This window comes from Caloenas nicobarica, chromosome 4 (assembly GCF_036013445.1).
Source record: "Caloenas nicobarica isolate bCalNic1 chromosome 4, bCalNic1.hap1, whole genome shotgun sequence".
In the NCBI taxonomy this organism is placed as follows: domain Eukaryota; kingdom Metazoa; phylum Chordata; class Aves; order Columbiformes; family Columbidae; genus Caloenas; species Caloenas nicobarica.
In genome coordinates this window covers 33303686-33329462 of record NC_088248.1, presented here as the reverse complement: position 1 = coordinate 33329462, position 25777 = coordinate 33303686, and the positions used below count along the sequence as shown (strand labels likewise).

Below are 25777 nucleotides of genomic sequence, written 5' to 3'. Positions count from 1 at the left end.
CCATGAACCAGAGACACCACAGTCTGTACTTTCAACAGCACTGAACATTATACACCATTTTAACTTTCTCCTTTTTACTTCCAAGTCTTTACAGCTTCTTCATGCGTCTTCACAAAGTTTTGAAATAAAAGCTGGCTTTTATCTGGCAAAACCAAAAAGCATTATTTCGCACTTCGAATTTCTTACTTTTGACGTCTGTGGATTTCTGGTGTATAGGTGGGGGAGATGGTAAAACCACCAACTACAGCCCACTAGGTACTGCAGCAGATATCTTGAAGCACACAAAAGGTTACTAGAGGATGAGAACTTCACAAAAGAAGAACAGAGGGCTATTTCTCACCCTCCTCTTGGAAAACATTTTCCCTTTTCTCGTCTTTTTCCTCATAATTCTGAGGGGAAAAAAAACCCAAAACCAACATTTTCTTCCCAGTGATTGTTTCTGATTGAGGAATTCCCATGTATAAAATTCATATAAAGTTCATTTATTCTACAAAAAGCAAGGTCTGTTTTGTTCATACACATGCAAAAAATACCGAGTTGTCCTCGTCTAATTGCACTTTCTAGAAGTTACCAAGCCACACTTGTACACCACTTTGGGGGTCGGAAGGTAGAGAGGGAGATCAGGTGATTATTAACACACCCCAGCTTTGCCCTCTATCGTCTTTGTCTCAGGTGGCAGCCTGGACAGAACACAGAATGGTGGACCCTCAGAGGACAAGCAGACACCTAAATTAATCATACCAACCAGGTGTTTCTCCTAGGCTATTAGATTATTTGATTAAAGCCAACTCTTCTACAAATACAAAGCAAACATTTGCCGTGAGTACTCAGAACTCTGTAAAAGAGTTAATGCACACTGTCGTCACATTTAAGTATAATATTTGATACGCTTTTCCTCTCCCTGAAGTAGAGAGGACTATTTTGTCGTCATGAAGAGGGGAGTTGGTCATTCTGCAACCACCACCACAAAGAAGTCTCTTCCCAAAGCAGCCACTAAGAAAAGCGGATTAAAAAAACAATGTTTAGGACAACATAACTAAGATTTGTTTAAAACTTAGGCTTGAATTTATAACCAAGACTGAACTGAAAGAGCTACAGATGAGCTATGTGCTTTGTTTTCCTGCCATGTTTTTACTTATGTTACTACGGCAAACACCAAAATTACTAAAAAGGCTCCTTCACTTACTTGCCTACAAGCCATACGCTCAGAGCCACAGCCAGGGCAGGAATGTACCTGTCCCAGAGCAATTTCCTATTCCAATTAAAATACGTGAGGCATTATAAGCTAGGTTTGTGTTACTTTTGAGTCTCCGGGAAAATGAAAGTCAGGTAACAGCATCACCTATAACACTTTATCACACCGTGTCAGAGAGATCTCAGGTAACTTTATGCTCGGCTCGGAATAATCATTCCAGTGTGTTGGGGCTGATGATGCAAAAGTACAGTCTGCAAATTCCTGAAAGTGAGCAAGCTGCTATTTTGGGTTTTTCTACTTTGCCAATCTGTGGCAGATTAACAGCAGAAAAACCATTACTCTAAATGCTTACAGGATATCGATTTTCAGATTGCTCACAACAGTCTATTATTCCAGATGTCTATAATTTAACTGCATAATGGTAAAATTAATATGACTGCAAGTTAAGCCCTCTTAAGGGCAACTAAGAAGCAGCTATTAGGGAAGTAAAAATAATTTATTAATAATAAATGTACAGATATAAAGCTAAATCTTGTGTGGCCTACTGCTCACAAATCAGAAGGATCAGTTTGAGATTAAACACACATCTGAAATTCATTATTAGTGTATTAAAATATAAGAGTAGAAGCATAAGAAGAGAAGTCCTGCTCTGAACTACCTGTATTATAGAAGCAGCATGTATGGACTAAGGGGACACTAAGTTTACAATGATTAGGACAAGGACAAACATGCCTCAGCAGCTGTTTGTTTTCCTCTTTTTTTTTTCCCCTCTAAACACACAAAATGTGTCCTAACAGCCCATTTTTTTCAAAACAAGGCAGGTTAAGTTTAACAAGAAAAATGCCACATTCCAGAGGAGACTTGCAGAGCACTCGCAGCATGCAGCTGCTTGGCATTAAGAGCTGATGCTCCCCATGTGTTTGCTGAATGACTATCACCAACAGCCTGTGCCACCACAGGAGCTGTCTTTGCTCCTGCACAGCTCTGCAGCCAGTGCTGAAACAAACAGAACGGGAAATGACACCATATGCCTTTGTCCTACCTGCTCAGACCAAGATTGTCCTGCCTCTAAAGACCATGGATGCTGGGTGGACTCTGACCCAAATCATAGGCTACAGGTGTTTAACAACAGCCTGAAGAAAATGAAAGCTGTGCACAATAAATTATGTACGTGTGCACGCACCTGCCCCAACTTTCCCTACAGTGGCAGGCCGCATGATTCGCCACACCATCCACCCAAAACCCATCACTGCCTCCAAGGCTATCCATCAGAGAGATGCAAATCCTCCTACGCAACAGCCACTGATTCAGTACGACATTATTCCCAACATACGACAAGATGCTCCCCCTCTCAGCCCGGCACTTTTGGGGACTAACCTGCTCATCTATCTCACCAACAGCGAGCAGAGCAGCAGATTTGGCCGGGCTCCTCCCGGACTGCAGAAAATAAGGGAGCAGAGATTCAGTCTTGGCACAAGTACCACCACACAACCACCCGCCCCACTTGCAGGCCAAAAGGCAGGTGGAAGAAGAGAGGCGACAGAAGAAAAAGCAGGATGACACTGTGAGGTCTGGAGCAGAGGTGCACCAAGACACAGGCAGGCTCCTTGGGAGCAGTTTGGGAGGAGCACAAGAGAGATGCTGTCCTGCAGGTGAACCACCTTGCCAGACGTAGCTCCAGTGCCAGGTCCGGCACTCATCCAGCACAGCAGGAGGAAAAGAGCAAGGGAGCAAAGTCGTGCGTATTTTCAGCTGACGTTGCCACAGAAAGCAACAGGGAATCTGATCAGAGAATGACCACAAGTAAACATGAACCTGGGAAGGGGAAAAACAAAAAAAGTGCTTTTAATCCAGAGGAGCTTTCTGATATGACCCGCAGGGCTGCACAAGGCAGGGGACAGCACCGTGGCAGCAGATGGCAAGACAGTCTCTTCATCTTGCAGTACAGAAACCACAACTGTTTCAGGCCCGGAGAGAAACTAAACAGAAAGAAGAGATGCCATAAGGAGGTACACAAGAGGTCTGCAGGAGAGACAGACAGCTGAGAAAGTCAGAAAAGAAAGTGAAGGTGAAATTAAAAGAAGATCCAGGACACCAAAACATAAAGCCAAGTTTATTTGTCCACTTAAAATAGGTCATTACATGTGAAAAAGTTTACTCCAGTAGCACACATCCAAATACAGCTTCTTCACATTCACTAATCCCTGAGCAAACAATAACCTCACAGCCCCAACTGGGAGGAGACTCTCACTGCCTGCTATTTTTACCAGTACAGAAACTGGGGTGAAGACAGCCTGTGTGGCTTTTCAAGGCAGCATGAGCCATATGAAAGCACAAGTGTTAGTTCTCAATCACCACACCGAGATTGTCTTCATTTCTCCAAGTCACATTGTCACCCATAGATAAGAAAGTCCATTTTAGGCCAGTGTACAAGCCGACCTACAGATCAGTCACTGATCTGGTCATGGGCATCTTCCAGCCCAAGAGGACTCACAACAGCCAGGGAAATACATATATACATACCAGCAGGGCTTTTTCAATACAAACAGACAAGATTTTGATGATAAGCAGAGATTGCAACAGCATATCAAAGAGTAATTAAATCTAGCCATGCATCACCTTTAAAATATTTCAGTTAAGGTCAACTAGGACCTAATCTGAGAACAGAAGTTTGACAGTTCTTTGCAAAACGCAGCAGGATGGTCTCATTTGCCATTAACTCCAGACCCCAGAGAGCCACAGCATCAGCTCCTCAGTCTGGTGTCAAACACAGCACTGCTGGCCTAGGCTGCTGCTCTCGTTTCAGAAATGCCTGAAAGCAACTTAGAAATAAACAAACGGATAGCTGGCTCATTTGCTAGCACACAGCACTGGCATGCAATGTCCTAGAGAAATTTAAAAAAAAAGACAAGAAAAAAGGCTTTTTTTTACTCCCTCTATCAGTGGAGAAGCGACAAAATTTTGCAAAAGCACCAATATTTTGGAATAAGCAATGCACATGAGAGCACAGCTATCCCTAATGGCATGTAATACAAAGTTCAGCAAGGTAAAGTTCATCAGTGAATGAATTACAACACATAAAACAGAGATAAAAGGTTAAAGCAGCGAGAGTTCAGCCTGCAACCCCGGCTGTACCTGGCAGGAGTGCAAGGAAGGAGAGGAAGAGTAACACTGATAGTTCCTTCCAAAACAATGTTTCTTCATCTACAGGAGATTCCTCCAGCTTTGTTGACCTAACAATTTTCCCAAGTAAGTTGTAGTTTGTTTGTTGCTTTGGTGTTTTGTTTTGTTTTTAAATTCTAGCTTAACAGTATCCTCTGTGTTCCCTACAGGTGTGTCCTTAGGGATTTTCACCCAAGCAGAACAGGTAGGTCTGTGCATCTCATTTCCACTCCTCTACTTCTAAGGATTATATAAAGTGAAATCTGTTTCTTTAGGCTTCCAGTAAAACTTAAAATGAGCAGTCCCCTGGTGATTTGGTGAACTCGTAAGTAGGATACAACAGCAGTGAGCAATTAAAAAGAAAAGCCAACCAACATCAAAGCAGGTTTTGGTGCAACACAGTGAAACACCCATTCCATGCACACTGGACAAATGTATTACTTTACGCAAATGTATTGATGGTGATTAAAAAGCTTTTTCCCCAAGAAATGCAGCTCTTTTTAATGCACACATGGATTTCTGCTTCTTTTATACATCTTTTTTAAAACTATTAAAAACTTAATAAAAGCAACTTTTGCTATTACAAGTTAGGACCGAGCATATATCCTAGGAAAAGTCTTCACAAAATTTTCCAAATACTTTAGGGGGCTAAGTTTAATGACAATCTAAATGATCAGTGGCACCCAATACAAGCTTAGGTTGAAAACATTGGTTTAGGATGGTTCCTTTCACATAGTTTAAGCACTCACTGACACTCTCAGAACTACCTTTCAGCTTTTCATTTTGAAACACTTCCTCGATTTGACTTCAATAAAGATGTTTAAAAAGTAATCACAACATAAAACAATGAGGTTTTTTGCTATTTGGATATTTCTTCTGGCATAAAATCTTTTTTTCTTTTCAGTAAGAAAAAAAAAAATCTGGTTGATCCTAACCAATTTTCCTGGCCTAGCTGCCACACAAGCCAGTTACCTGGTAGACAGGTTTACCACCAGTCCCATGCCATTAGTTTCCAAGAACTGGACTGTCAGAAATTATGGCACTAAGACCACAGATTTTTTTGAAGGACGAGTCACTCGTAACCTTTTGGACCTCTGAAGTGTCTTAACAGCCCATCCACAGCACCAGACTCATCTGTGCCTCTTGACTGGAGAGGGGATGAAGTTGTGGCCAGTGAGAAATTGCCATGTACAATCTCACACCATGAAGCAGGCTCATTCCCCGCAGCCACCCTGAATTTCTCCTGAAGCAAAAGTTATAATTACATCTCGAAAGTATCCGCTAAATCCCTGGTTAATTTTGCAGCTTGTGCACCTTAATGGCTTTGTTGTCTCCCACGCCATTAGTAAACTACCCCCTTGCTACCTGCACCTTCCAATTTCTCTTCCATGTCTGGAGCACTATTTCACAGACACGGCAAAAGTCACAGGATTAGGAGTAATCCCACTTGGCAATCAGGAGAGGTCAAAGTGCCGGGTGCCAGCTGTCACTCTGCTGTCACTCCGGGGCTGCACCCCGGTCCTGGCAGGAATCCCCTAGGAGCCAATACCATCTCCTGCCCCAAGCAGCTCCAGTCCATGGGGTCAAACACTCTCCCGGTGATCAAAGGCAAAGGTCCAACAGAAACGCTTCACTGAGCTAACTGCATCACACTTGTAGTTTTCCTAGCAGTTGATATCTATCTACTCAAAGCAAAATATGCCATAACTGTCACAGGTAAACGCTGGAAAACGCTAATTACATACCATACTCTTAATATTGTATGGCTTTCTTTTTTGATGGACTATTAATGCCCATCACATATTAAGTGTACATGCTCCACATCTTGAGTACAGTAGTTTATTCTGGTGCAAATGTTCTTTAAAATGTCAGCTGGGAAACTGGATCCTCAAAGGCCTTTCTCCAGAAGTCCTCAAAACCAAGGATTAAGAATGCCATACATGTGGAAATTTGTTTTTAGTTTTGGTAATCCAACATCTGCTTCCTTGAAGTGGAAGACTAAAACTTTCAATAGCATTATTTGTCCACATCACCTAACAGTATTGTCCCTTTATCTGTGTCAGACGTTTGCATTTGACTCATTCTGCTGCTTTAGCAAAAGCATAATAAAAAAGCAAGAACCTACATATTCAAAATTTGCCACTGCCTGCTGTGGCAAGTGAACAGAAGTGAACAGTCACCAGCAAGAAGGAAAAAAACACAAAACAAAACAAAAACAACAACACACACCACACAAACACACCACCACACACAACCAAAAAACCTTTCTGTCAATATCTGTCATTGACTTTCTTCTAACAAAACTTCCTAATCCAAAGTTGTTCTAGAAGGCATCTTTTTACCGCTGACTTTCGAATGTAGGAAACAGTTTTTTAAGGAAACTTGAAGCTTTTTTAATAGGCTAGTCCAAACACACATGGCTTTAATTCTGTCAAAGACTGGGGCCTGAAGTAGTACATCCAGCAACTCAAGTATCTACTGTCCAGCATTTCTTATTTCAGAGTCTGATTCAGAGAGAAAGCAACCTATGGTAGCATCCAAGCAATCAGAAAGGCAGGAATTGTAGGCTGGAAATTAAGGAGTTGCTAATTACCTTTTTCTCACTCAGGGCAGCTGCAAACCCACAGACCTACAAATCAATCACTTCTCATTCACCTCCAAAATAGCTCTTTTCAAAACTTGCTATTTTGACAATGTCTTTTTCACCTCCATGCAAACTTCTGTATTTGTTAAAGCTAAACCTAAGGCAGAAATAGCAAGACTACATCCATCCTCCTTGTGCACTTGCCAACAATAGCAAGCCAAGAAGCCTGCCCCAAATGGAAGGTCCTGAGATGCACATGCACAAGAAGTCAGTTAACAGAAAGTTAATACTTTACTTTTTTTTTTTTTTTTAAAGTAGGTTAGCAAGCTCCCAAGAGAGCCCTTTAACCTAGAATAAAAAAAAATGAATAAAACAATGTTTGGGGAAGAGACTTTCTCCTTTATGCCCCAAGATGCTGAATTGTTTTTACTTTCTTCAGCTCTGGGGAAAATTCAGAATTCTCTATCTCCATTAACTTCTGTTCATACTGCTACTTTAAGGTGCTTTGCTTCTGGTGCTCTAGGGGCTTCACATCAAATTTCAGTAGCTTTAGCTGATTTCCCTAGGGCACGCTGGCAGACAATGAGGCGGAGATGCTGCAAGCTCTCAGGTTTTGCTGCTACAGGAAAAGGAAATCCCCATGATTTCACCATATAGTAACATAAGCCAAGGGAATTAATCCTTATCTGGAAATAAACTAATGAATTCTACTCTTTCTATCATACCTTTGCTAGGTCTTCCTCACGATAGTGTTCCTTCAGTATACAGAGCACACACAGATTGGTGTTTACATATGGCAGCAAACCAAAACAGTTTAAAAGATGCACACAAAACAGTGTCTGTTTAGGCAAGCTTCCTGAAGCATTTCAGTATGACAACAGAAGGATGTTTCCATCCATGCAAGTGAACTTTATAAACTTTACTTTCAGAAAGGAAGTTCATTTTTGGAAATGAATAATTACTAGAAAAATTTTAAGCACCTGAATGACAAAAAAAAAAAAATACTCAAACCACTTTTTCCTATTTCTTATCTGAGTCTCAAGAACTATTTCTCTTTCAATAATATTTTTATTATTGCCATAGTAGCCAGTTACTCCATCTACCTCCGGAGAAAAATAGGCAGGTGGAGATTTTTTTCTTCCCCTAAACTGCATCTCTCTGCCTACTAACCAAAAAATCACAGAAACCACCTCAAGCACAGCACTCGAGACTGCCGTCTTCTGACTGCCTCTCAATATGGAGAGCATGCTTAGGCACACAGTGAAAACTTTGCATCAAAACTATAGCAGTCTCCAGCTGAAAATCTGAAAGTTCTGTATTTGTGCAGGGAAAATGCCAGCTTTCAGTAGTTCACCCCTCTTTTTGCAAGGCCAGGAGGGGAAAAACAACTCCCCTATGCAGCTAGGAATTGGGGGACATAGGTAAGTAAGCAGAAACCATCAGCACCAGCTGTCATAGGCAGCAGTAATTCTCCCACCTTGTGTCTCTACCTCTTTGTCATTCCCATGGACGTGAAGCACAGGAGCCCTAATGTAGTGCTGGGTTCGGACTAGACAGCTCCCAATGGGGCAGAACAAGGAGGAAAAGCTGCACAAAGCGTCGCAGCGCAGGACAGACTCATCCTGACCACCCCCTTCCAACCCCCACATCTGCCCCTTCTGCCAGCTCCCAGCCAGGCTTGTGTTTTATCAGATCTATTCGCACTCAAACACAAGCTAAGGGCAAAGAGGGGAGATAAACGAGAAAAGCATTTCTGGCTAGCTGCAGCCATCGGAGCGCAGTGGTGTTACATGTGTTTATTTTAAGTCTTGTGATCTTTCTGGCTGGCATGGCACCGAAAGCAGTACCCACATTAACACGTACCAAAGGAAGGAAGTGTTTCACTGGTAGATGTCCAAGCATTTTAATCTGGACGCTCAGAGGAAGCAAAATGTGTATTTAAAAAATAATCTGTGATGCTATTTACCCAGCCCTTCAAAATAGAGGAGGCCTGATATTAACAGAAACAGCAAAGTTGAGGCTACAGTTCTTAAGAGCTTTATTATTTATCTGATTTCAAGAAACAAGGCAGGATATTTATTGTTCCAGAGCAATACATTATGAAGCCTTTGGCTTTAAATCTTCTTTACGTCCCTCCCCGCCCCCATACCCGTTAACACTCCAAGTCTACTTAAGTTTACAAATTTCGGAACTGAAAACTGCACTCTAGTTTAAAGAAATGAATTACAAAATGTGCAATTAAAGCAGAATAAACACAGATTTTGTGTGTATGTGTGTAAAAGCAATTAAAAGTTAATTCGGATTAGAGATAAAATAAGGAGAAAGATGCAAGAGGGCAGTTCAGTCTTGCATACACTGCACACTATCTTCCGGCTTTGCTAACAATATTAACATTAGTTGAGAAAACTGTAAGCTACAAGTAATGGAAGTGTATTTAATATGAAGCAGAAAAAAATCATTTTTAGTAGTTTGCCCAATTACATTTCACTATTTCCTAAAGCAAAATCCAAAATGAGCTTCACTACTCTTGTTACCATTTGAGTTTTACTTACCTTTGCTCTTGTGAATGCTCTTCCACATCCTCCTCTGAGTCAGCCTGACAAACAGAGAAAACACTATGTAAGGATCTCAGAATTGCGACAGGGTGCACTGGACATATGTACCACTTTTAACAGCTCCAAAGATGGACTCTCGCATGACTTGCTTGCAAAATGAACTCAAATCTCAAATTCCTTCAGCGATTCCTTTACGATTCATGTGAGGTAGATGCTGGCCATCCCACTTGAGGTTTCAGCTCATTTTGCCAAGATAAATGGTGACTTAACATGGCTAGTCCATTATTTTTTTTTCTAAACATCGACCGAACAGACTAATTTTCCATTTATACAAATGCACCTATACAAAATTCTGCTCACACGCACAATTTCAATCTAAAACTATCAATTGTCCTTAAACTACAGGAAGGTTATTCATTCACCTTCAATTTATCTGCCCCATGTCAGCAAATTTCATTAGCCAGTACCTGAGAAAATAGTATGCAGAATGCCTTGAAATTCGGACCACATGGTAACCCCAAAAGCAAAGGCCAAGGTACCACGTTCCAATGGAGATGGTGAGATTCCAAACCCAGATCTTACCAATGATCAGAAACACATATAGAAACTGTGGAGAGTAGAAGCTTTAAACACAACAGCTTAGCTCGGTTACTGGACTAAGGTCATTTCTGAGACACGTAGTTAACAAACTGTGCCAGCATGCAGTTTGCAACTGACGGCTTTGAGCTGTCTGCAGAAATGAACTCAAGCGCTGGTTCAATGAGCTCCCTGCAGGAAATCCATTTAAAACAAGCAGGTAGCCGCTCTGAACCGGCCAAGATCTCCAGGAAAGCTTTAGGTACAACTCAAAATGGAGCGTGTTATAGCCACCCAACCCACACTGATGAAACTGGGGACAACTTTAGGGAGATTAACATTTTTCAAAAAGAGGTCATAGTTATCCCACCAAGCACAGCTGGTAACTTGACCCATCTACTGCAGAAGCAGGTGATGGTGTCACAAGACACAAGCTACAGACCTTGGCAATGAAAAGGTAGGGAAAAAACTCTTTTGAAATTAAAAGGGTGCACCTTCCACCACCCCTCCTACACATTTTCCACAGAAGTGCATCACGGAACATGCCCCAAGTCACCAGCTTTGACTCCAGCTCCTATTTTCACTACATACTCCTATTTTCACCTGCACAAACACTGAACATCTTTCTACAGGCTTCAAATGCTTAAGCAGACCAGGCAGCCCTATTCATCTACTGAACGGGACAGACAGCAGGATTTCGGGAGACCTGAGCCGCGTGAAGGGAAAAAAAAATTACAATTACGCTAAGACAGCAAACATGGTTAATATCATTAATCAAAATTAACATCATTATGGCTAAAATAATGATGTTATGGCTAACATTATTATAGATATTGCCAAAAGCTACCAGATGCATCTAAACTTCAATCTTTTGTCACAAGCAGTTCATCCAACAAAACCAGCACAGCTTTCACCATAGCGTAACCAAATCTGTAATAAGAATGACAGGGAAGTACAAGTTAATTTGAGGATTCAACAATCTTCCTATATACCTGCCCTTAAAGGGAGGTTGGAGACACCGTGACGATCATCCAGAATCTGGGTCCTTCAGCACAAACCTGCCCGGGGTTTCTAGCATCTGGCCCTCATGAAGACCTGGCCATCTCCTCTAATGACTAAGCTAAGCCTTGCTGTTAGACTCTACCAGTAAGGCACAATACAAATCCATCATCTGTTTCCCAGCTTCTCCAATCTTCTTTTGCACTTGTACGATACTAAGCAAAATTCGAGGACTCCCCATCCACCTCTTCCTGAAACAGCTTCTCTGCCACAACAGGCTGGCAAGCCATCCTCATTTTAAACAGCTTAACTCCTACTTTAAATGGCTTAATATCTGCCAAGCATCAGAAACCTGTGACTGTGTCATTACACTGTGCTCACCCTTAACCCTAGCTATCCTAGCATTGACAGCTTCTTCATTTTTGTTAAGTGACAATGAAGAAAACCCTGCCAATCTATGGCACAGCCACAGCATGAAATCGGAATTGTGCAAGGAAAAAAAGAAATTTTTTTTAACAAATCACCCTTGAATGAACATGCACACAGAGCCCCACATCCAGCTTTCTCCTACTTCCTCTCCTCTCTCTCCTCTGTATGCCACAGGCTACAAGTACGCTTGCACTGAGGAGTCTAAAAAAAAAGAAGCAAGCCTTCTCAAACTACCGTATAGTCAGATAAGTACTATAGGAGGATGGGGGGAAAGGAACAGCTCCTGAAGCTAAAATGCAGGTTCCAGCAGCCTATCCACACCAAGGGAAAAAAAATCCTCTTCCTCCTAACCTCATCCTGAATACAGGCAGGTGCTTATCTTGCACTAGAAAGCCCCTGAAAGCACCCCTTTCGTGTCACACAAATCATGAGAGCCTGAGCTGACAGCTTCTGCATAATCTGCAAGGCCAACCAGCCCCAAGTCCTATCAGCACCATCCAGAAGCTCAGCTGGGAGGCTGCAGTAGCCTTTTAACAGCCCAAAGAGGAACACAATTCCCACCCCAAGTCTATCTCGGGCTTTCACACAAATTGTGCGCCTTCAGACGAACTCCACTTTGAAGTAGGTGACTCCATACATTCAATTTGTGCATATCTGATGGGATGCACCTCTGTTAATGACATAGTGCAGTGCCACATATCTTGGACACATATGTAAGATCAAGGTCTTCATCAGCTCTCGAAACCAGCAGAACAATTAACCTTATTAGCCCGTGAGCTGCACTGAAGAACAGGAACTGAAGTCACGTCGCTACTACATGGGAAAAAAATAAAATAATCTTTCAGAACCGAGCAGAACTTTTAAAGTGAAAACCCAGGCAGCAGCTCCATATTTGCCCAGTGTTCTGTAAATGACTACGATACAGCAAATATTGTGGAGTCTTTCTCCAAAATTCAAGCACCTGAAACATTATCACAGTAAATAAGCAGCCACTATAATCTCTAAAGTATCTGCAAGCAAATTGAAATGTACACAAGGCACACCTCTAATGAAACATCTCGTTCATCTCATACATGCAGCATACAGGAACAGCAGAAAAACAACCATATCAGACAGACATGGCACTGACACCAAAAGAAAGTTTGGTGTAAGTTGCCTTTGATGACTTAGTGTCATTTTCAGTTGTGATAACAAGACCTAGAACTTAACTTCCATTATGTCATTTTGAAGTAGCTCCTCCCTTGAAACCAAAGGGGCTGAAGGGAAAGGGCTGAATGCCCTATCTGCAGGTATCCAACCCGCAACCATCTGCGGGTACCCAACACACAACCAAGACTCTCCAATACCTCTTTTAAATGGTGTTCACCATGAAAGACAAATGGCATTTGTGCTTCTCCTTTCAAACACTTGTGGCCATGAAGACAGCAGGCCTAATATCCTTACTGTGCTTTTCTTTGGACTCTTTCCTCTCCTTTTCAGAACAAAAAAAAAAAAAAAAACCCACACAACAAAACAAAAAACAACCTAACTGCCTTTGCACTGAAGTGCTCCAACATGGCTGTTGATATTTGGAGCTTTTTCAGCCTTTAATGGTGAAGGGTTTGGGTGTCAAGCCCTACACAAAGGAGCTTTTCTCCCAAGCATTTTAGTTAAGTAAGTATTAACAAGTTACAAACAAACAAGCAAAACCACAAAATTATAAGGAGTCAGAATAAAAACCACAACTGCTCTAATCAAGCCTCTCGGAGTTGAGATTTTCCATGTCACAATCCCACTGCTTTTCCATTTATCTCCCAACCATCAGGGCAGGCAAGACTGTGCATTTTTCCACATTGAGGACAAATGATGGGAAGAAAAACTGAAACAAAAATCCAGCCACCCACCCCAGGGATGTTTGCTATATAAAGGAGGTCAAGGGCAAGGAGTAGGAGAGCAAGGCAGGAGCTCTGCGGCTACCCCACACTTCACACCACCCTCAACAAGAAAGAGGAACGGGGCGCAAGGGAATACGGACACCGCATCCGACCGGGAAACCCAGCTCGACTCAAAGCAAAAAGGGAACCCAGGAAGAAACACTAAAACGCTGGAGGAAGCTGCAGACTGTCAGCACTGGAAGACTGTCATCATGCTAGATACAGCCAGCTCCTCCTCAGCTCCGGCGCACAAGCCCACGCACACCCTCACCGACTGCAACGCTCCAGGCACCCTTCAGGCCCGGTGGCGGAGCGAGAGCGGTGGGTGAGCCACCCCCAGCAGCTTTGCAGGCTTCGGAGGAAACCGAAATCAAAAGATCACAAGCATGGGAGGGGAGGAGGGGAGGCGGGGAAGAAAAAGCACAAATACATGTGAGAAGGAAGCTGGGAGGTGGCATGCGAGAAGCACAAACAATGAAAGGGAAGCAAGAGGAAACAGAAGGTAGAACGACGGACCGGGGTGGAGGCGTGGGGGCCCAGGGCGGCTGCGCTCCAGCATGCAAATTCATGCAGTTCACGTAGACAAAGCGATGCTGTGAGAGGCCTAGAAAGCAACTACAAATATTAAAATGCTTTGTGGTCCTGTGCCCTCCTCCCCACTCCCAGCCCCTGCTTCTTAACACGATGTCTTTATTCGGTATGTGCTCTTGGAACAAAAGCACACATGGGCAACCTGATGGCTGAATGGACTACCAACCCACCCAACTTTCATCCTCAAATTCTGCAGGCAGCAAGGAATGCTCAAAACTGCTCTGTCACAGGCAGCTGATGATGCATGAAAAATAAGATAATAGTGCAAAGCCATGACAGAAAGGGAAAAGCATCCATGAGACAGTGTTGGTAATCTGCCAGAAATAGGCAAAAAGGCTGGCCAGACAGGGCAACCTAATCCATACCCCTGCTCAAATCCTGCGACATGCAGATGGGAGGGAGGTGCTTTGGGTGAGGAGCACGGACAGTTCCTTCTCTGATTTCTCACTTGTGCATATGAAGTCCTCACTTTCCTGTGCTGTGCTCCTGCCTGCCCTCCTCCAAAAAGGAACAGGAAGAACCAGATTGAAGAATCAGGACACTTCCCATTCCCAAAGTCTTCCCCAAGACCTATCTTTAAACACATGAACAAAGCAACCCTTGGATTTGCCCCATCAAGCAATGTTTATTATCCACTTAAAGGCAGTAAGTTCTTCCTCTTACTAGACCCTCACCATCACATCACCACTGCTGTGGTACATCAATGCTGGGCAACAACCCTCTGTGAGGGCTTAAGTCAGGAAGTCTACTCTTGCCAGAAAGAGAACGTGGACAACCTTTTTGCAGTGGTAAGCGAGACTGGTTTTTTTCTGCAGCGTTGAGACCAACAAGCAACAAACTCTTGCAAGTTTAAGCATCCCTCTATTAAAAAAAAGGTCAGTCAGACGTTAACAGGTGAAGCGGGCTTCCAAATCTCCAGAGCTAATGCCCGCATCTCTGCTGATGCCCCCCCCAGACCCAGAACAGCCACCCAGGAGGGTGACTATGCTGAATTGCCTTCAGGACCTCATAGACATGGCAGGGAATTGTGGTAGAGTGGGTGACCCTTGACTCCTCAGGTGTCCAGAGGAGAGCCATGACCAGTCATGGCAAAGCAGTGCCACCACTCCATGGAAGTAGTGCTGGAATGGTCCGCTGCCACATCCACAGGGACAGACGGAAGTCTCCTCACCTCCTCCTTCTGACAACCAGAAAAGGTGGCTTCAAACTCAGACACAGGCTCCAGGCCTGAGAGGTGCTGGGTAAACTCCAAGCCAACAAGGGAACATAAATTTGTATGTCAGGGTTGGGCCTGGGACCAAGCTTTGGTCTCAAAACCTGTTTGAGGAACACAAGCCCTTCTGCTTCAGCTTGAGCAGTCACTGACGCATCAGATGCTGCTGTGGTCCCCAAACTCAGAGGGGAAAGCCATGCAGAACAGCCACTGCACCACTCATGCTCAGAGATGGGTTCATCTGGCTTTTAATATCCATGTCTTACTTCAGTGAGCCTATTGCGACTTTCACTTCTCACTTTGTCACAACTGAAACCAGAAGACCTGTTTTCTTTCCTGCATACCTAACGCAGCATCTACAGAAACATTTGACAGAGAAGCAGCAGCTCTACCTTCGCCTTTCACTGCTGCAAGAACTCGGCAGGACCACACGCTCAACCATGCCAAGTTCACGGGCCATCCGTGCCTGCTTTTCCTTCAGCCAAGATACAGCTCATTTTTATGAGGATGCTCGAGAACAAAGTGTTTTCCAAGAGGACCTAATCTCCTCAGGAAGTAAACATCACGTCATCATCACTCAATTGCAGCTTCGCTATGAGAAGCAACTATAAAAAACTGCATTACATGGTTTTACACCTAATGCATCTTAATATCTTCATGGTAAAAGAATGCACAAGCAAAAGGCCGAGTTCCTTAAGCATCCCTGGGCACAGAGACTCTGCATCTTCCCTTGGCTACCACCACATCTTCACCAGGCAAATTCTGAACCGCAAAACATTTTAATTATTTGTATATACAATAGATAACACTTTCATAACACCATGATATAAAACGGTGGGCCCTGCTAAGCAGCAACAACCATTAGCTGGCTGAGAAAAAAAAAAAACAACACTTCTGCTGGTTTTCCCCTGTGTTAATGGGTATCAATGGCTGAGCACTAAGCAGAGAATGATATAACGGCTTAAGAGAAATAAATTACCCTCTTTTCTCTCTCATGTAAGACAATGTCCCTCAGGACTGCTTCTTCCCATTTATGAGCCTGGTGCCTTGAAGTCTAGGAAGGCCCAACGCAACATATGGCAGAGTCCGTCAGCGCGAGTTAAATGCCTGCCTCAGATGCCATAAACTCCAGACCACGGCTTCCAGCACCCCTCCTCGCCTACCAGCCCGGCCACGCATTTTACCACATTGGCTCCTTTTGCCAATCCAGAATTTCACAAATCTTGTCAGCACTCGACAAAAGCGGCTAAACAAAACCAAAAAAGCGCTGGGACGAGGGGAACAACATCATAAAAGATGTGCCATTTGAGGGGGAAAAATAGCTTCACCTGAGCAGATCTGAGATATGAACATACGCATATTCACTATACACATATCCCGTATTTACCGTGCACAAATACATTAATTAAAAAAAATTTAAAAGAAGATAGAAAACGCTAAAAAAAAAAAAAAAAAAAAAATCAGGAAAAAAATAAAGCCGAAGAGTCAGGCCGTCGGTTGCAGCCCCGGGGAGGGGCAGCCGCGGGGTCGGGGCTGCGGGGTGACAGCGGGCGAGGCCCCCCCGCCGGCCTGCGCCCCGCCGGCCCCAGCGCGGCCCCGCCACCTCCCCCCGGGCCCAAACGCCTCCCCCGGCACCTCAGGGCCCCGCAATAGCCCCCGACCCTCCTGGGCCTCGGCTCCACTTCGGCCCCCCCGCCCCCGCCAGCCCCAACCACCGCCTCCCCCCCTGCCCAGCGCCTCCTCACCTGGGCGGGCAGCAGGAGCTCCCCCTCCTCGGCCGGCCACAGCTCCACCACGCCGGGGATGGGCTCGATGGCTGCGGGGGCAGAGAGACAGAAACCGCGGATGGGCCGGCGGCGCTCGCAGGGGCCGGAGCCCGCAGGCGGCGGCGGCCCGGGGCTGCCCGAGCCGGGGCAGGCCCGCAGCGGGGCGGCTGACAGCGGGACGCGGCGGGGGCGCGGCGGGGCGCCGGGCCGGGAGGAAGGGCAGGGGTGCGAGCCGCGTCCCGGCTCCCTTTGTGTCCCCGGGCTGCCACCGCGGCAGCCGCCCCAGGGACGGCGGCGGGGGCGGCGGCCCCGCTCGCACAGCCGGAGCGGGCAGCGGCGGCACCGCCGCTCCCTCCCCCGCCCCGCCCCGCGCCGCCGGCGCCCTCACCTTGTCCCTGCGCCTCCCCGGGCCGAAAGCAGGGCAGGAGGACGTGGAAGACGCCCAGCAGGAGGTTCATGGCCGCGGCCGCGCGGCAGTAGCCGCTCTGCTGCGGGAAGCGCAGCCCCGCCATGCCGTGCCGCGCCGTGCTGCGGCTGGGCGGGGCGGGGCGGTAAGGGGGCGGCGCCACCGGAGCCGCGGGCACCGCCCACCGCCACGCCGCGCGGCTGCGCGTCGCCACGCCCCAGCCGCGGCCACGCCCACCCGCGGGGGGCGCCGAGCGCATGGCGCGCTGCCGGGCGGGACCACCCTCCCTCCTCCCCGAAAAAAACACCCGCCCCGCCCCCCCCCCCCCCCGTAAAGCGAGAGGGAAACGCAAGAGGCAGGGGGGCGTTGGGGAAAAATAATGCAAAATCGGTTTTATTGCCGCGCTGGCGCATGGTTTGCGGCGGGACCGGGAGCTCCCCTCCGTCCTGCGGGGTGTCATGGGGCCAGGGCTCTGGTGCCCCACTATTACTTTTAGAAAAAAAGCATTAAAAGAGTGAGCGAAGGAAGAAAAGCAGGAGGCAGCGCGAAGGGGGAGGTGAGAACGCAGAGAGAGAGGAGGTGGGGAGAGGGGAAAAAAAAATAGCCCCGATCTGGTGACCTTTTTGCAGATGTTCTTTAGAGAAGATGCTGCCAAAGCAAACGACGGGTGTAAGGTTTGGAAAATAAATGGGCAGTGGGTTGTGTTTGCCCTGGTATTCCTTGAATGCTTAGCAGCACTGTGCGTTGGAGGGTGACTGCTGCCGTTCTGATCTGTTTTGGTTTTAAGTAACTGTTCTGGTGCCTAAAGCTTTCTGATGGGTCTCTCCAGTAATTATGGCATTTATAAAACAGAAGCGTAGAACAGGGCCCAGCAATTGCGTATGCTGGTCATGCGGTTTTAACATGTCTCACACGCCCTTCTGATCGTATTTTAAAGCACTTGACCTTTTTGTTCAAAAAATAAACCCTCAAATGCTTAAATTACAGGAAAAAAACAGTTGTTAAACTAGTTCTGCAAACCTTAAGGAACAAAGAAAGCAAATAACTCTGCTAACGAGGTTTGCACAACCCCAAAACTGCATCTGCTTCTCTCCCTACTGATCGCCCATAGTAACTCCACATAAACAATGGAAATATGGTGCTTACTCACCAAAGGCTCATAAATAAAGGCAGACAAATGACAAAACCCATTTTCAGCCCCGGACTGAGACAACACATGAGACCATTTGAGACCTCGATCCCCCTGAGCAGCAGGACAGCTACGCGATGCCCCCTCTGCTTAGCGGTGGTAAAAGCTTTTCCCAGCCAGAGGCTGCCCAGGTTTGACTGAGCAGCCGGGGTGAGGGCAGCTCTGAGTGCAGGGAGCACATTTCCCTAAAGGAGAAGACTTTGGCATTCGCCGATGTTGCACAATGGCCGACGTATGGCAGTGCAGCCTTGTCTCCTGCCCACATCCTCTCAATTTCTTCTCTTCCCCCCCTCCCTTTTTCCTGCTCTCTGCCTGTTGGAGAAGTCTTTTGTTTTCCACCCTGCCCCTCTGCATCTTTAACTGTGTTGCCTGTGTTTCCCCACAGGCGGGCAGAGGAATGACTGCCCCGGTTGTGTGGGTGCACCCCACAGCACCCTTCTGCCTGTGCCCCTGAGCACCCCGGAGCTTGCAGACCAGCACCCTTTAAAATGGGATGGGTTGGATGTTTATGTGCTAGAAAATGTGCAGCAACTCTTGGACAGGTGCTTGAATGGGTGCTCTAGAGACAAGGAGGGTTATAATGGCACAAACTTTATATAACAACCCCACCCGGGGGCTGCAAATCACGATGAACATAGTGCGCATCCAGTAGGGAACTGTTCCCACCACTTTTGCAACTGGTCCCAGTTAAAGCCATAGACTGGCATTATTTTAAACTGTTAACTTTTTCTTGCTGAGTTTTTAAAAAAACATGTCAGCACGAGCTTATGATTTTGCCCATCTGGGTCTGAAAGTCAACTGCATTTTTAATGTCTGCAGAAAGTGGCCTGGCTGGCAGTAGGTCAGTGTTTAGAGGAAAACTCTCCTAGACAGTCCTGAGACTGGTTTAGCTAAATGGGTTTTTGAAACATTAGGTGAGAGAGGTGTCCTGAGCCACAGTCCAGGCTGGGACCGGGCTCCCCTGGGAGACATTTCCCTCATGAAAAGCAAGGGGCTTTCAGCAGGCATGGTAGAGCCACACCAATTCAACAGTAGGGCTGAACACCTTGCTTTCTAGATGCTTTTTCAGATGTGACAGGCAGGACTGGGGGGAAATCAAGGCCATGATGCAGATGTTGCGATCAGATGGGGAGATACATGTTGTATAACAGACATCAGATGGGAGCAGGCAACCTAATTACATTCCCACTCTTGTGCCTCTGTGCAGCCCTTTACCAGCAAAATATCCCTGGGATCATTCTTCATGTGTGAGATGAAATGAAATGAAATGTACCTGCTGCTAAATACACAGAGATACTCGGGCCAGCCTCAGGACAGCCTGGAGAGCTGCCACCCACCACAGAGTGAACACAGGAAGACAGGGCAGGGACGATGCTGGGTGGGCAGAGCAGAAGGGAAGCAGAGGGGGAAGCTTTTCTTCCCAGAAAAGTCTCTAAGTGACTTCTGCAATCCTAAGAGCCAGCACGTGACATGCAACCCCGTGCTCTGCTCACATCACCTTTAGGCAGCCTGGGCATCCCCTCACACCGCATCCCTCACCGGCTGGTTATGTGCACATCGACGCCGGCACCGCCAGCTTTCCAGCTGCATCCGACCTACATTCACCGCCTTCTCGCTGCTGCAGCTTGATTTCATTTCGAGCAGCCTCGCTCCGCTAGCCTGGCTGCGGACCTATTGGTGAGAAGGAGCTCAGTGCACAGGACACAGCAGGGGAAGGAAAAGGCTGCAGCATGTCCCTGCTGGTCCCCTTCAACAGGCCACCATGGTACTCTTCCATTTCCCAAAAATTAGTGACTCATCTGGAGCCGATAGATTCACCCTACTCAACCTGGAAAAGCAAACAACCGCTAAAACATTTGGATGAGGAACTTGCCGGGTGACACGCTGGGAGGTGATGCGTGAACCCGACGTGGACCTGCCCGTGCAGCTCCCCCAGCTACCTGCAAATGTGTCAGTGCTCTTCCAAAGCTCACAGACCTATTGACAATGCTGATTTCTAGCTAGGAAAGATTTTTTTGAGGCTATACACATGCTTACTATTCATGTGAAACAAATCCCTGTGCTGGCATACTCTAAGATCTTTGACTTGTTTTTCAGTAGTAGGATGTGCTGCTGAAATATTTATTTTTACTGTTTCCCTTGAACTACAACTACAAGGAAAAGGAGGTGAGTTTTATCTACAGCAGCCTGGAGATACCGCTGCAAATCGTAAAGCACACAGCAATTAATCCAGCCCTAAATACCATTACAAATCCCCGTTACTTTCGGCAGGGGAATAGCTACTTGCCTTTCAAAAAAGACATGACACTTTATGGAAACACTAGGCAAAATTAATTTCTGGGGGAATTGAGCCCAGCAGAAGCCTTTCTAGTTGAAGTACACGATCATTTTATTTGCAGCTACATATTGCATGACATGTAGTTAATGCTCAAAATAAGTATACTGGTCCACTATTTAAAGTCTTCCATTAGGTGCGGTTTGAGAGATGGTATGTGCTGAAAGTGACATATTTGGAAAAAAAAAAAAAAAAGCCCCAGGTCAGCCAGCTCTGGAGTGTTATCTTCTCTTTGCCGTCCCCAGCTGGGAAATCAGCAATGATAAGCCCTGTTGGCGTGGTCTGAAATATGCCTGTCCTGGGGTCTCTAGCAGCCTCCAGCAGAACCCAGGGCCTCTTCTCGCCCTCCCTGGCTGCCTCCCTCCCTCCCCGGGCTCCACTTTATCGTCCCACGGCTGCACATCCCCACACCCACCCCGCACACCCGGGGCTGGCCCTATCGGCAAGTGCAGCAATGGCCAGTCCTCCCTGATAAAGCCACAAATCCCAAAGAGAGATCGAGGGGTGATAATGCCTTCACTCAGGTCATCTCCTCACCCAGCTACCTCGTTCTTCATCAAAGGGGCAGCATGTCCCCAAAGACCCACTGCCGGGTGACCAGAAAAATCACCAGGGGATTGGTCCCGCCCGAGGAAAGCAGAGTCCCACCGACCTCTGCCATGGGGCTTACGTGCCCCCCAAAGACCAGCTCATGGGTGAGTGCACAGGGAGGGACCAAAAAAAGAGAAAAAGAGGACCTGGCAGGGCACAGCCATAAATTTCTGTGCTCAGTTCCCCGTGTGACAACTGAAGATAAGCAGCCCTCCCTTTTCTCCCTGGTATTTGCCCAGCTCGCTTGCTCAGCCTGCCAGCTTTCTGAGAGCGGAGACTCTCCTGCCACCCCAGTGTTTGTGTAACTCCCAGCAGAGCGGGGCCACGATCTCCGTCAGGGTGCCTCCGCATCGTTAGGATAATAAAACAATACAGGAACAAGAGATTCTCTCTTCCTTCTGGTGACAATTACCGTCGCGCGCCTCTCCCCCTCCTTCGCGTCCCCAGCAAAGATTTTTAGTGAAGACGGTGAGTGCAGCACTTGCTGGGCTGAGCCTAATTCTTTTAAAGACTAATTCAGCCTGATAAGAGCGCCCAGGACAAAGCCTGCCCTGGCAGAGTAATTAAAGAAGTACAAATTGTTTCTAAAACCTCACACTGGCAGAATTTTTACAATTAATGAGTGGTTGTCACTGTTGGGGCTTGTCAGGGAGGAATCGCTCTCGTCTGATGCGCCTGATCTGGGTCAGCAGCCCATCGCCTGTTAGAGGAAGGGAAAGCGAACAGGCAGCGCAGCAGTGCCCCAGTAAGCTGTTAATGACACCGTACTCATTACCACGGGTGACAAAAATTGCGCTCTTGTTTCTAAGCAGAATTTTTGCCAGCTTGCTTTGACTTTCTGGGCTGTGATTAAACGCAGCCAGAAAAATTGGGTGCTTACCTGGCCTACTTTTTTTCATTTCTCCCCCTCTCATGCATTTTTCATTGGAGAAAGTTTGCACAGTAAAACAAACATCTATATAATCACATAAAAGACTTGATGAATGCAGGACAATAGTAAGTTGTTTTAATATTGCAGCTTATGAAAGATTGAGAAAAAAAATAATATAGTTAGGCAATCTATTCAAAAAGAGCTACTTGCTCTGGAATCTCCAATAAGAAAACAGTGTATATATAATATATCTCTATCCCAAACTTCTCTGTGTACATAAGAAGAAAGGATAGAGAATTATTTTATTTTAAAGAGCAATGTTACCGTTGCGGTATCAATCAAATGCTAGGTAATTCAAAAAATATGCTGACACTCTTTGTCCTTTCCTTGCCCTGCTCTGCCTACATTTTTTAGCACATCCACTTGAAAGCGTGGTGGATCCTTGCACACAGCAGGATTTTGCAGTCTCCTGCGGGACCCACCATGTTACAATAGCGTTCAAAGCTTTATAAGCTTCATTTAGTTTCAGCAAGCCTGCTGGAGCATTGTCTGTGCTTAAAGAGGCATTTAAAACTAAAGCGAAGCTTTGAAAGCTTCAGAGACAATGACGCTGGACTCCCTAAACCCATGAGTTCACTGCACAGTTTGAAGTGATGGCATCATGTAGAAAACATGACACGCTGCTCTGGGAGCCCTGCGGTACCTAGGCACAAGAGAGGGGGGGAGCAGGAAATCTGGGGCACGCGTTGTTTCTCTCGCTGAGGGTCACGTCTGCACCGAAGAGAAGAAAATCATCCTCAGTTTTTTCCTGCCCTTGAGATTTGTACCCATGCATATTTATTCTCACATGCTGGAATGATTTCTAAGCCATTGCTATGTGCATTTCGAAGCTGTTACGAATAAAAGAAAACAACCCCCGAAGCGCACACAATAAAACAAGCGGCAACGCAGCAGCCATGCAAAGAGGAGGTGTCTGGCTTCTGCAGCTCCTCCATCCTGCAGCACCGCACTGGTGTCTGTGGTTTGCACATCCCTGGCCTGAGCGAAAGGCAGCATTTGACACAGAACTGCGCTGTCTATGAGCTGGGGGAAATAACTGCAAAACAGGCGTCAGGAAAGCTGCGCTTTCCTGAAAGGCACTCATTTTTCAACATACAACCCTGCCTGTCACTATTTCTAGGCAAGGGCACATCGTTTATATAACCGTGGTAATAAACTGCACCAATAACATCTCAAGGCAAGAGGAAAACATCCCCTCGAGTCCCAAATATAAGCGTCCACTCTACCCATGCCAACTTGCTTGGGCTGTGAAGGTCACATGTGGTCCCCACAGAAGGTCCCCAGCGAAATCTCTGGTGCTCGGCCGTGGGCAGCACCCTCTGGGCCACCTCAGACAGCAGCAAGAAGGATGAGCAGAGGGAAGCGCACACAAAAATAGGAATCATCCATAGCACCTTATAGACCATGATGCCCATAAGCAGATCAAAAGGACGGTCCATAGCAAACGGGTGTAATAAATACCAGCCTTGCGAGAAGCCATCAGTCCGGAGTGGATTTAGAAATAAAACAGTACAATAGGACGCCACGGGATGACAAACACTGTCAATAAAAGCTGGGCAAACCCCAGTGCCAAGGCGCGCTTGGAGAGCCACGTCGTGTCTCACGGGCTGCATCTCATTTGTAGGAGCACGGTATTTCATTGGGCGCAGCTGCAGGCGAAGCTTGATGGAGCGGAAAAAGGGACGGTGTGAGCCACGGCAGAGTTACCGTGTGGTTTAATTTTCAACTTCAGTAGCTGTAGAAGGTTTTAATCGGGTTAAGATGTAGTTTTACTTAACCTCAGTCCAGTGGAGCTATTTTTCTCTGCAACTAAAACTAGGGAAAATAAACCAGTTGGAGGCAGATAATTGGCATGGGAAATTTTAGCCCAAAGGGTTAAAGCCTGCTAAAGGTGTAAAGCAGCCAGAATCAGTTTAATAGTGCAGTATGTCAGGAAAAAGCTTAGCTGTCAAGGATGCAACCATCCCACATATATATGTAGATACATTTGAGGGAGAAGGATGCACTGATGACATCAAAAAAACACAGCACAAAAATAAGGAAGATTTCAAAATGCATCTGAATTGGAAAAGCTACTGTTAAAAGCTTACTTAAACACAGTAAAATATTGCTGTAGCTCTTTTTTGAACTCCTGAAGTGCTACTATAACGAAAATAAACATGCCGATAAAATGTTGGAGGACAGCAATGCCAAACTCCTGGAGAAGCGAATGAAGGATTTGCCCGAGCCGTGCTTCAGGCCTGGCTCCAGAGCTGACTTTGCAGCCCAGGATCTGACGTTAATGGGTCACAGATGTTCTCCTGTAAGAGAAAGGAGCTGAATGTGTTTATTTCTTTTGTGGTACAGGCCAGAGGGTGGTTTTAGGAGCAACTGGAAACCTGTGAGTTGCAGTTACTTGATCAAATAACCCATTTGAGAAAAAGATGTTGCCGTGCAAAATTAAGCCCCCCTTTCCCCGCCCCGCCCCCCCCCCCCAACTTTTGACAGCAAGTAGAGTTTCACTTCCACCCGAAACTGAGGGGAAAATTTAGGTAACTTAGAAAAACAACATAAAGTGCATGGTTTGTGAAGTACCAGGGATTTTTCATGCCACAGCCTTAAAGGCCACCTCCTTTTTATACCCACAAAGAAGCCCCTGGGGGTGGCCACTGCCCAGCTCGGTCCACACGTGGGTCGGGGGCTCCCGCAGGGGCAGAGCTTGCTGCCCACTGAGACAGGGCTGCTCCGCTTGCTTATTCCCAGATAACTAGCACAGCTGCAGCCACCAGTTTCTCACCGAGTGCCTTCCCGTCACCTTGCTCTTTCGGTAAATTAACTGAAAGGCTAATCCTTTTGGGAAAAGAAAAGCCAGAGTGCTACGAGAGAGAAAATAAATCTGTCCCTGAAGACAAGGACTGCTATTCCAAAATTGCCCTGACCAGCCCAAAGCATTGGCATTTTATTTTACTGATGTCAGGGCTGTTTTTAATGGGGGGCGAGGAGGGGCAGTGCCTCGCACCTGGGCTGCGTGGGGAGCAGCGGGGTGGGTGACAGGCTGAGACAGAGCAGTACACCTCATCTGACACGGAAGTGGCAAGGATGAGGGGACCCGAACTCAACTCACAGCATCAACAACCGTCCTTTCTGGATGCCTGTACTGCATCAAGCAGTAAAATCCTCGACAAGAGTTGGATATCTCATGACAGCCATGCAGGTACAGGGTACTGAAGTCCTCTCCAGGGCCCTAATTCCACCACCGCCACTGAAGTCAAACGGCACATGCGATAACAGGATGATTCTTCCACAAAATATGCATGACCCCTCCACCTCAACGACCTACAACTGAGTGGCACCCCACAGACA

The 25777-nt window shown here is 46.3% G+C and overlaps 1 protein-coding gene across 4 annotated transcripts in view; it reads right to left on the bottom strand.

The window, feature by feature from the left end:
- TMEM131L (transmembrane 131 like) overlaps nt 1–17510 on the bottom strand; it is an 81061-nt gene extending 63551 nt beyond the window's left edge. For all 4 annotated transcript variants that reach the window (XM_065634516.1, XM_065634519.1, XM_065634517.1 and 1 more), the window contains exons 1-3: nt 17372–17510; nt 16963–17033; nt 9494–9537 (exon numbers count right to left, since the gene is read on the bottom strand). In XM_065634516.1, the coding sequence (XP_065490588.1) occupies nt 9494–9537; nt 16963–17033; nt 17372–17495 (239 nt within the window). In that variant the 5' untranslated portion in view covers nt 17496–17510. The remainder of the gene's footprint in view (nt 1–9493; nt 9538–16962; nt 17034–17371) is intronic.
- Nucleotides 17511–25777: the final 8267 nt, after the last annotated feature.